This window comes from Mustela erminea, chromosome 11, assembly GCF_009829155.1.
Source record: "Mustela erminea isolate mMusErm1 chromosome 11, mMusErm1.Pri, whole genome shotgun sequence".
NCBI lineage: Eukaryota > Metazoa > Chordata > Mammalia > Carnivora > Mustelidae > Mustela > Mustela erminea.
Window position 1 is genome coordinate 36,046,228 of NC_045624.1, and position 12,381 is coordinate 36,058,608.

The 12,381-nt window shown below is 39.4% G+C and overlaps 1 protein-coding gene across 1 annotated transcript; it reads right to left on the bottom strand.

The window, feature by feature from the left end:
• Positions 1–6,365: 6,365 nt before the first annotated feature.
• LOC116568745 (WASH complex subunit 1-like) lies at positions 6,366–11,856 on the bottom strand. The gene is made up of 2 exons (XM_032304412.1): positions 11,777–11,856; positions 6,366–6,976 (listed from the first exon to the last, which is right to left on the bottom strand). Exons 1-2 carry the CDS (start codon positions 11,854–11,856, stop codon positions 6,652–6,654), a joined length of 405 nt encoding a protein of 134 aa, XP_032160303.1. The 3' UTR covers positions 6,366–6,651.
• Positions 11,857–12,381: the final 525 nt, after the last annotated feature.

Here is a 12,381-nt window from a genome sequence, read left to right on the forward strand (position 1 = left end):
GTAACCCACCCATTCCTCTAACACCCAAAATCGGTGTGTTTCCTGCATCACTTCTTTCTGGCTGCTTTCAAGATTTTTTCTCTGTTCTTTGTTTTCAGAAGGTTGACTACGATGTGGCTTGGCATGAATATGTTTGGGCCCTGTTTGGGGTTTGCTTAGCTGCTTAAACCTGTAGGTTTATGTCTTTTCCCAAATTTAGGTAATTTTTTGCCATTATTTTTTCAAAGACTCTTTTAGCCCCATGCACTTTTTCCTTTCCTGTTGGGACTCCAGTGACCCAGTTGTTGAATCTTTTGTTCTAGTCTCACTTGTCCCTAGGCTTTTTATCTTTTCAGTATTTTTTCTCTGCTGTTCAGAATGGGTAATTTCTCATGTTCTATCCTCAAGTTCACTGATTGTGCCCGTGTACTTTTTAGTTTTAAATTTCCATTTGATTTTCTTTGTAGCTTCTATCTCTTTGCTGAGATTTGTTATTTTTTCATTTATCAAGCATGTTTATAATTGTTGATTAAACTTTTATGATGGCTGCTTCAAAATGCTTCTCATAATTCTAACATCTTATTGGCATCTTTTGATTGTCTTGTCTCATTCAAGTTGAGATCTTCCTTGGAATAATTTTCCATTAATACCTGGACATTTGGGGGCGCCTAGGTGGCTCAGTGGGTTAAAGCCTCTGCCTTCGGCTCAGGTCATGATCCCAGAGTCCTGGGATCCAGTCCCGCATCGGGCTCTCTGCTTGGCGAGGAGCCCTCTTCCCTTCCTCTCTCTCTCTGCCTGCCAAATAAATAAATAATATCTTTAAAAAAAAAAAAATACCTGGACATTTGGGGTATCATATTAAAAAGCTGGCTCATCTTAGAAGGTTGTATTTTAGCAGGCCTTCTCTGACAGTGCTGCCTTGGGGCAAGGGAGGTTGTTGCTTCCTTACTGCCAGATAGAGATCCCAGCAACACCTCATTACTGTGTCCCACATGCCGTCTAGTGACCCCGAAAGTAAGGTCCAGACTTTCTACATGGTCTCCACTGGCCCATGGACTTTGGCATTTCTGGGTTGCCAGGTTCAGAGTACATAGTACCTAGTCAGAGACCTATGAGGAAAAAGAAAATCCAGAAAATGCACTACTATGACTGTCTTCTGGTCCTGAGGTCCTAGCTGATCTGCCTTCTTTCCACCTTTCAGAAATTTATTTATTTATTTATTTATTTATTTATTTATAGATCATGACCTGAGCTGAAACCAAGAGTCGGTCACCCAACTGACTGAGACACCCAGGTACCCTTCCTTTCAGAATCTTCTTTTGTTCCAGGGTTTTTAGCTGTATTTAGTGAAAGACATAGGAAAAAGTATGTCTACTCCCATCTTCCTGGAAGCAGAAGTCTCCTCAGTGCATATTTAAAGAGTGAATTTTTTAGAAAAAAAAAAAAAATGCCAGGTAAAGCATTGATTCAAGATATTTCCCTTAATAGACCTTTGTCCTGTGATCCACATCTGCCCTCCCATCTACACCCACCCATCGTATTATTTATTTCTGTTCTTACTCAGTAACCTCAGTTAGGGAGTATGACTAACAATGAAGAATGCAGGAGTGCAGGTGAAGTTTGAAAAAAGTGAGCTGTATCCATATTTTGTCTCAGCAACAAGAATGTGAGGACAGCTTCTTGAAAAACTGGTATGAAAAAAGATGTAATACCAAATGTACCAACTGTGAAGGAACTAGGCCCAGGAAATCTCAAAAGCTAAACATCACGTGCACCTTCACCCTCTTAAAGGCTTTCTAAGCTCTGCAGAAGCTTGACAAAATGCCATTTCCAACTTTGGGTATAGGAAAGATAATGTAGCTGTACAGCCTGAGACACATAATGAAAGGAGAAGAATTCTCTGTGTACAAACCATCTCTCTCCCAAGCACTCAAAAACTCTCTTTGTGGTATCATAACAGGGGTGAAGAGCCTAACCTCTGAAATCCAACGGATGTAGATAACCAGGCTCCACCACTTAAAAAATGATCTTTGGCAAGTCATAGCTTTTAAATTTCTGTCTCCCTATCTGTTAAATGGGGATGATAACAGTACCTTCCTCATAGATGGATGAGGAATACATGAAATAATAAGCGTGAAAGGTTTGGCATGCCTAAGGTCATTATTACTGGAATTTGGAGATATTTTCTAGACATGGGGAAAAATAACTACTTGATAAGCATCAATTTTATATTTATATAGGACATAAATCCCATATTAGCAGTCATTATATTTTAATTTGACATTTTCTCTGAGTATTTGTTTTTTTATCATAATTTTTCTTCTACCATTGTAGGCTTACAAACTGATGAAACTCAAAGACATCTGTGAATAAAAGAAAATTTGGCTTCCCTAAAGCTTCCCCAAATTTTGAAGGGAAAGAAAGAAAAGAATTGATTCTGTTTTCGTAATTCCCAATGGGTTGACCATAGGTCCTTACTAATTGACAACGCTTAGCAGTAACTGCTGCTTCATTTAAAGAGATAAAGGAATTTGGTTCTGCTTGTTCAGGAAAATAGCAAATTGGGTCTATATTCCACTAGGAAAAGTGCTCTGACAATTCTCATCTCCTTGGAAGTCATCAACATATAAGCAACATAACATTTGTTCAATGTTTGTTTCCTGTGATAGGGAGTAGAGACGGAGCCCTTATTTAGACTTACTGAACCCAGACAGAATTTTTATTCTTAGGTAAGAACAGGGTCAAATAAGTAAATGTGTGTATAGAATAACATGTTTAAATTTTTTTTAATAGCTTCATTTTTCTAAATCACTTATGTGATTAAATAGTAGACATCTAACAACTAAAAAAAAGAAAAAGAAGACCAGAAAAATGTGATTGCTGCAAAATACTAAAATGTGATTTAGTTTTCCACTGATTTGTAGGATCAGAGCTATGATACCCTCTCACATATTTCCACTGAGTCCATTATATATGGGTGATTAAAATTTTGAAAATATTAGTTGGCACTTGATAATCTGAAATGAAATTATGAAATTTTATATACAAGAGGGTTAATTATTTTTAAAGGGCTAATCATGTAGCACTTTGTTAAACATTGGGATTATAAATATCATATTTCTCAATATTAATCAAGATAATTATGCTTTGGATAAATGTGCATGAATCACTTAACAAAGAATTTAAAAGCAGGCATGATCACCAAGAACAGAAAGTATACCATATTCTATTTCAGATGATTTGTCAGAACAACCCTTTCATTTTACCACAAAAATTACCAGAGCATTTCGATAACAACATAAAACAATTTTATGAATCCTATGATGACATATGACCACTTTCACTTGTTTCATCAACATTTTTCAAGAATCATCACTGCAATTTAGAGAGAAAAAAATAACTACCAGGCAATTGTCCTTGAGCCAATAATTTAACCTACACGATTTCTTCAGTAATCTCTGAAAGTTTTCCTAGTGATTAGATTTTGTGGTTCCATAAAAGGAGGTTTACTAATTTCAAAACTAATAAAGTCTAATGTGTTAAAAATATTGTAATTACCCATTTTCGCTCGTCAGCTCAAGGAGCTGATTTCCTCTTTGAACTTCTCACTGAAAACCGTAAGCCTAGTCATTTGGTACATTTTTGGATTTCAATTGAGTGAAGCGGGTGAAGCTCATTTTCTGTACTAAACGAGTATGATTAGGGATTGTCTCAAGAAGGAAGAATAAAAACAAACCGTAGCCCTGACACTCCCACTCAAAGCAAACATCCCACACGCTAATTGATGTCGGCCTGGTAGTATCCAGAAAGAAGCAACCTTGCAGTTTTGTGAGCTCAGTCTTTTCTGGCACTACCAATGGAACTCCGCTAACAGGAACCATCTTCCTGCTGGCGGCGACAGACAGTTGAGAGCATGCATAGCACCTTCCTCCCTCATACTCCACCTCCAAGCCACACCTAGGTCTTACAGAATCCATCTCCAAGTTGTGCCTAGGATTCACCTACTTCTCTCCATCTTCATGGCTCCTACCCAAGTTCAGATCACCATCATGATGTGGATGAGAGCCACAGCAGCACTCTAGCTGGTCTTCTGACCTCCCATCTTAACCCTCTGTGATCTTTTCTCAACACAATAACCAGGACCTCTATTTCTCTAGTCTAATCTATGTCCATGACCTTCAACCTACCTTATACTCTCGCTTTCAGGCATATGGTTTTTCACTTCCTAGAAAGTACCGTGTGTATTCCCTTTTCCCTCTCTCTCTCTCTCATTTTCCCTACTTCCCCTGCTTTCTAGATCTACATGTTCCTCCTTCTGCCTCTAGTTTCCTCAAGTTCACATTCCTAGGCTTGAACTGCACATCTTTAGAATGTCTCCCCTGGCCCTTCCTATCTGAAATACATATTCTGCTCGCTAGCATTCTTTACATCTCCTATCAGGTACATACCACTCTGGATTTGAATCTCTGTTGACTTATTTTCGTCTCAACCAAACCCAATGCCATCTCAGGCTTCTAAGCTCTGTGAGGACAGTAACTGAATTGCTAATCCACTATTATACTCCTGGCTTCTAGCACAATGCCTGGCATATAGAAATTATTGTTCACTCGATCTTTTATAGAATGAATATGTGATACAAAATTAACATAGCAAAGACATACCCCAGCCTAGGATACACAGTGGATCCTTCCTCTCATTGAGCCTGTATGGGCCTTCCTGTCCTCAGTACAGCTCTACCAACCTTTCAGATTTTCCATGGGTTGGTCTGAGATTCAATGCAAGATTTTACCATTTTCTTGGACATCTAAATAATTATGGAACATGAGTTTAATAAGCATTAACGTATAATCTAGTTAGCTGATTACATACACTATTACATACACTATTTATAAAAACTTGCATTACATATATATATTTAGTGCTTTGTTTAGAAATGATCCACCATTTTGAAACACAGTATGATCTTCTTAGTCTCCTCCTCATTCTTTACTCATTCTCTACTCCAGCCATACTTCTATGCTCATATTTCATTTGCTTTGTAAATGTCATCTCCTCCAAGAAGCCTTTCCCAAAAGAAGTTAATAATATCCATCCTCCAGAATCTGCAGTGCATTGTTTATACCTGTATTAATGTATTTCATGAGACCTTATTTTATGGTTATTTAAATACTCACTGTCCCTTTTACATCCCCACCCCCACCCCCCTTCCCTTCCATCCACCTCTACCCCATCACCTATATCTTGACCTTAAAATCAAGACTGTGTCTTTTTATTAGTACTCACACACCCTGCCCTTGCTGTTGAATGTTTCAGTGGATACTTGTTTCTTTCTTTGTGTATTGAATTTAGTGCCTGAAAACTCCTGAAGAACAGATTAAAATAGTAGCACTGAATAAGCAGATCTATATGGTGACAGAGGTATAATATTGAAGCTAATATTATTGCTTTTTAATAACACTACAGGTTGAGAGTTTTCCTTTTACACACAAATGTGTGAACTCTACGTTTTGGAAAGCAGTTGACAAATCATTTTTACTCTAAATGTCATCCATTGAAAAAATCCACTGTGAAGTAATCACAAGACAGTTGTCAACATATATGTAGTTCTTAGATGATGCTACAGGTGATGTGAGGTGGCATGTGATGTTAGATGATAGATGATGTCATTTCAGGCCTACTGGCCCACATTTCATTCAGGTGAGAAGGTTTTAACAGAAAAAAAAAATTAAGGGAGAAAAGATACCTGGAGCTGCCAGTCCTTCTACATTTCCGAAGATAATTCTCAAATAAAGAGCCCCAAATAGAATTCCCCTTCTCATCTTTAGTCATAGTGAATGGTCTATCATGGAGCCACTCTGTAATTCCACCCTGCTGTCTGTCCTGCTGGAACTTTCACTCAAGTGCTATGACTTTCCACCTCTGAAGAGTAAATCAGTTTAATACCCATGTGTATTACTGAAATGCAAAGAAACAATAAATGTCATTTTTTTCATATCCTCTTGTTCATCCAAATATTTGGGTCTCTATAAAATAATTCTCTCAGGAAATTGTAGACTTAAATTTATTGATGTCATTATTCAAAGCATATTTGGGACTCGTAGTTGGCCTGTGACATGCTCTTCAAATATTCCCAATGAAGGGAAGACTTTGTCATCAAACTTTTGGTTTGGGAAATGAACCAGAAGTAGATCAGACCTGAGGCCTATGTATGAATAAGGTGTGTGACTAGAAATAGAAAGAACAACCACTTGGTAAACTAATTCTCAAATTGTATGGGAGCTTTGCGGTCTCTCATTTTACAGATGAAGACACTAAGGCTTGGAGAGGTCAAGTTACTTAGAGAAGTGGTTACACAGGTCTTTTTTGTTTTGTTTTGTTTTGTTTTGTTTTTTCGGTTCCCGTGTGACACTGCTTTATTGATGCACGTACTCACTTCAGTCTGTGGCTGGAGGAGAGCACAAGGGCTCCCCGCTCCCAGCCACTTGGCCTCAGAAGCTGGCTACCTCACTCCTTGAAGAAGGTCCAGGTGCAGGTCTGGGACAGTCCTCCATGGTCCCTGTTCCTCCATGGGAAGCAGGGGTCGAGGGACCCACAGGCCAGTTATCTCATCCTGGTTGTGTCCATGTGAGGGTGAGACCTAAATCTGGGTCTTGGTGGGGAAGGAGTGAGCCTCTAGGATTCCCAGTCGTCCTCATCCTCTTCTCCAGGTGGCTGCTGTGGGGGAGGCAGAGGTGGGATGGAGTCTGACATTCGGGCAAAGGCTCCTCCTGGCCCCTCACTGGCCCCTGTCGCGGGTCCTTTCCCAGAGATACCTTTATGCCGCATGACCAGCTTGTTAAAGAGATCCGACATCAGGTCCCCACCTTGGCTTGTGGCTCTAACTTGCTCCTGCTCCTTCTGTTTCTTCTTCTCCAGCTTGCACTCCTTGACACTGCGGAGCTTGGCCTTGCCGATGCCCCCAGCCTGGCGGATGGACTCCAGCAGAGTGGCCCCGCCACTTCAAGGTAACAACAAAAAAATTTTCCGCAAGTTCTAAGTCAAAATAACTGGTTATTCCACTATGTAATGTACTATTTTTTGACTAAAGATATTATGAAATAAAACTGAATAATGAAATAGCATAATAACAAAATGACCCATCCCTTATCTGCCCTCAGTAAAACTTTACTTTCACTTTTGTATGTCACCTTCCACATGCATAAATTTAACAAAACTAGAATAGGGCATACATACCATTTTGTTTTCTAGTTTCTTGTTAAACATTTAAGTATTTCATGGATATTTTAACAAGCAAATAATATTCCATTCCATAGACTTGCCATCACTTAGTCAAAATCTGTTCATTTAATAATGCTGGACCTATCAATGCTTTCCATCACCTTGCCATTACTGACAACACTATACTGTAATAAGCAAAATAAGTCATTCTTGCTAAGTGCCAAATAGACATTCCTATGCTTTGAACCTATGGTTCCAACCTAGAAATTAATTTTTAAATATTAACTTCTAGATCATAATTCAGCAGACACAGATATGTACACAAATACATTTATAAAGTGTCTGTCATCCTGATCCTCTAAAGAAGCCATGTTTTCCAAACTAGAGGACAATTACATTTACTATATAGTACTGTGCTAGAAATGCTAGGGGTCTAGGATTATAAAAGACTTTGAACTCTAGGTATTTAAAGGAAAGTTTCTTTATTTTAAGATTTTGTTTATTTATTTGACAGAGAAAGAGAGGGCAAGCTGGGGGAGCTGCAGGCAGAGGGAGAAGAAGAAGAAGGCTCCCCCCTGAGCAGGGAGCCTGACAATGTGGGGGTGCATAGGGCTCAGTCCAAGGGTCCCAGGATCCTGACATGAGCCAAAGGCAGACACTGAACCCACTGAGCCACCCAGGAAGATTTCTATGCAGGGAAAGAAGATGACAAACCTCTTACTAGAGAAAAGGCTCAGAGTCACTCTGCACTTGTATGATAAGCAGTCTATAAATGTGATAAGAAAAATCATATGTTCTTTTGAATATTCATTTTCAAAATTATTCTTACGGTTTTCACAAGTGAAAGTAAGGGTTACTTGTCCATTGATCCCTGCATTTATTATTCTTAGTGGTCAGTAATAATGGTAACTATTGAGAAATATTAACTTAATCATTGTTGAAATAATAAGTGCCAAACCACATGATGAGGTGTTTCCTCAGTGCTATTGCTCCATGACAGAAGTTTATGAAAACACAGCTCAGAAAGGCTGTGTGATATAGTGAAAAGAACACTGAACAAGAAGTCAAAGAGATAAGAGTCCTAGTTCTGGCTACACAGAAAACAGATCATGGGGCACAGGGCAAATCAAGTTAACCTGGGCCTCATTTTCTCAGTCTATAAAGGAAAATACAAATGAGTAGAAATAGTCAACCTAACTAACACACCTATTCCACTGATAGGCACTTCAGTCAAGAATTCCTCTTTAATGAATAATGTACAAGCCAAAGTAAGGCCTTGGCAAACAGGTTACCCACAGGTGGAGCCAACCCTGAAAAAAGACAGAAGTAGGTCCTTGATAGATGACATGATTTAAGGAAAGCCAGCAGGAGACTTCCAAAACCCAAAATGCCTATGTGCTATACACTCTTCAGTATTGCTGTGCTATCTGCAATTCCACTGTTAATGGTGCCTCTTGTACATCTTGAAGTCTTCCTCTAGTGAATGTTAATATGACTTCAAGTCTGCACCTTTAACTAAAAATGAGAACCCTCAGGGGCACCTAGATAGCTGAGTCGTTAAGCATCTGCCATGATCCCAGCGTTCTGGGATCAAGCCCCATATCAGGCTCCCTACTCAGCAGGAAGCCTACTTCTTCCTCTCCCTCTCCCCCTGCTTGTGTTTCCTCTCTTGCTGTGTTTCTCTCTGTAAAATAAATTAAAAAATAATAAAAAATGAGAACTTCCAAATGGAACTCCAAATTGGGATTAGACTCTTGAGATGGGGAGTAGGTAGAGAATGATGGATAAAATTTCCTGGAGAAGGGCACCTGGGTAGTTCAGTTGGTTAAGCAACGGCCTTCGGCTTGGGTCATGATTCTGGAGTCCTGGGATTGAATCCCACATCAGGCTTCCTGCTCACAGGGAGTCTGCTTCTCCCTCTGACCTCTCCTCTCTCATTCTCTCTCTTTCTCTCAAATAAATAAATAAAATATTTTTTAAAAATTTCCTGGAGAGAGGATAAGGGTGAAAAATACCTCCAAATACATAGACAGTTGAACTGTGTGACCAGTGTTTGGTCCTACTTACAACAATGTTTAATTTGGGGGGCACCTTGGGAGCACAGTTGGTTGGGTGTCCAACTCTGTTCTGGCTCAGGCTATGATTTCAGTGTCACGGGATCCAGCCCCGGGGTCAGACTCCGTGCTCAGTGTGGAGTCTGCTTGCGATTCTCTCTCCCCCTCCTTCTGCCCCTCCCACTCATGCTCTCTCTTTCTCCAAAATAAATAAATAAATCTTTAAAATAACAACAACAGCAGCAGTGTTTAATTTTACCTTGCAGTCTATTAGATTAATCGTGTCAACCTAACAACAGCAGTCTTAAAAGCAGAAAACCTGTCTTTTTATTTTGCATTATTCTTAAACACCCAAGATAAGGCTTATCACACCATAGGCACTCAATACATATTTGTAGGTTGATTTAAGGACTCTATCCACAAAACATCCCAAATGGTTTAAATGACAAAATAAAGGATTTGATAGGAAAAAATATAATCTACTTTGGTAGCCTGAAAAAAACCAAATAGAATCAAAATAAAATTCAAATTAGTACCAATACCATAAAAATATAAAATCAAAACTAGGTAATAACACTGCATGATCCTATGATGGCTGTTGCAAATTTGTTTCTATATTTTATTTTTCTATATAGGCATAAAATGTTTGTTATATATATATATTTTTTGGAGTGGCCACAGGCCTACTCCAAAAAAGAGGTTTATTTTTCTATATAGGCATAAAATGTTTGTTATATTGGTTTTTTTGCGTGGCAGCACTCCTACTCCAAAAAAGAGGTTCCCCTTCCACCTTGGGCTTGATAAGAGAGCTTACACACCAATGTACTCAAATGACAGGACTCAAAAAATAGAAGGGGACACCTGGGTGGTGCAGTTGGTTGGGGGTCTGACCCTTGGTTTCTGCTCAGGTCATGATCTTAGGATCGTGACATTAAACCCCACATGGGGCTCTGGGCTCTACCAGATTCTGCTTAAAATTTTCTCTTTCCGTCTACCCTCCTCCCACTCACACTCTCCCCCACCCCTGCTCGCTCGCTCTCTCTCTCTCAAATAAATAATTAAAATCTTTTAAAAAACAAAAATAAAAGAAGGCAGGAAGGAAGAAAGGGAGGAAGGAAATTACTCTATTTAAGGGAATCCGTAGTTATTTTAAAGACCTTCCACTACAATGAAGAATTGTATGGATAAAATGAATTTTCATTTATGTTTTATTTTTAATAAAAGCAAAGAAAGAAAGATGCATACTTGGTCCAGTTAGGAGACTACTGCACTGATCTTACGAAGAGAGGCTAATGTTTTGTTGAGGGAGCAGCCGCAGGGGAGGGGCTGAGAATAGTTGGGTTGTTTTCCTCCTACTTCTCTGCTATTCCTCCACTATCTTCTTAACTGGTTTCTCTTGCTCTTCTGATGCCTTAATGTTCATTCATTCTTCAAGTCTCAGGCATTGGCCTTCTCCTAATTCTCCTTCTTAGAGAATCCTTCTGTTTCCATTCCAGTTCCATCAGTGTGGCCCCCGGGGTTCCATTATAAGCAGACAAGTCCTCTATGTCTGGCCCCTACTTTTCACATTCCAATTCAAGACTGACTAGCACTTACAAATGATGCCATGTGAATGGCTGTCACCTCATGTTCATTTGCTAAAATTAAACTTATCTTCCTGTCAAAACTGAATGCCTCATCTGATTTCTCTTTGTCTGTGTGTGTATGTATGCATGCATGTGTCTGTTAGTGTGTGTGTGTGCCAGCCAAACTTGGATTTGTTCTATTCCCATAACCAGGCATAATGTTGACCTCCCTTGGTTCTTTCTCATCACAGTTCTTTCTGTTGACTGTTCTATCACTCTAGTACTCATGCCCGGGCTTATTTTTCATAAATTCAAATATTTTAGAATTGCAAATCTCTGGCTTTCATCTGCTGTCAAGAAGAAAAAAAATGGGAGTGGGGGTATGAACTTACTCAGGGTTTTTTACCTGTGTTAATTAGACCCCTAGGCTCCACAGAGCTGCCTTTGCAGCTGCCAAATCAAACAATAGAAGCCCAACAGAATATGGCTCCAGCCCCCAGGCCCACTTTTCCCAGAGCAGCTCCACTATTATCTGTTTGTAGGTTACTTTCAAGTATGATCTCATCTGGGAAAAAAAAAAACTTGTAACATTACCTTAAGAAAAATAAGTTTGAAAAACCACTGTTAGGTGATGTTTTAAGATCTTCAACTCTAAAATTCAAATCCTATGGATTCTGGTAATGTAATTATTAAGATAGTATGAAAGAAATTCCTCATTTAGGAATTAGGAATGAAAGAAATTCCTCGTTTGGGTTTCTACTTCTATGCACCTTTAGACAATTTCTGGCTCTGGCAACCTGGAGAATTTGAACGAATTGAGGGTAAAAATACAGTTTCCCAACAGTCCGCAGGATAACATGGTAAGCCTCTGAGAGTCCACAGCATCTGTGATAAAGTAGGGGTATTATCCCCAAGACCACACGTCCTTAGGATCCCAGACTTCTTCCCAAACTGAAGCACCTCATGATGATATGCTTTTCCAGCGCACCCTGTATTTCATCTGCACACGAAAAAAGGGAGTTTCCAGGCTCCCGGTCCATGGAGATTTGACCTTTTTGGCTTTATCTTTTTGTTTCCAGCCTTTTTGCAACAGTAAATAAATAAACAAATAGTATTTAACAAGTACTGCCCTGAAACGTGAAACAGGCTGGTTTGGCCGTCAAGGTGCAGGAGGTGAAATGCACTAAGTGGGTTCTGTGTCTGAGGTCTAGAAAGCAGCTACTGAGCAAACCGTGCTGGGGTGGGGGGTCGGGGTGGCCTGCCACAGAGCCATGCTTCACACACAAGATAGTGGAGACTTCATCCAGGCTTCAACTTTTGACAGCTGGTTTTTCTCTTCAAGTCTGCTCACGAACTTGACATTGTGTACCTGATTAATTCTGAGTATGAGAATTCACCTCCCTAGACTTATTATTCTTATCTCCACTGAAGCCTTTAGGCTTAATGGCTCGGATCTGGTTTAAGCATGAATGTGTGGCTAGTCTAAATAGAGATGACTGTAAGTATTATAAAATATACACTGGATTTTGAAGACCCACTGAGAAAAAAATATATAAAATGTTTTC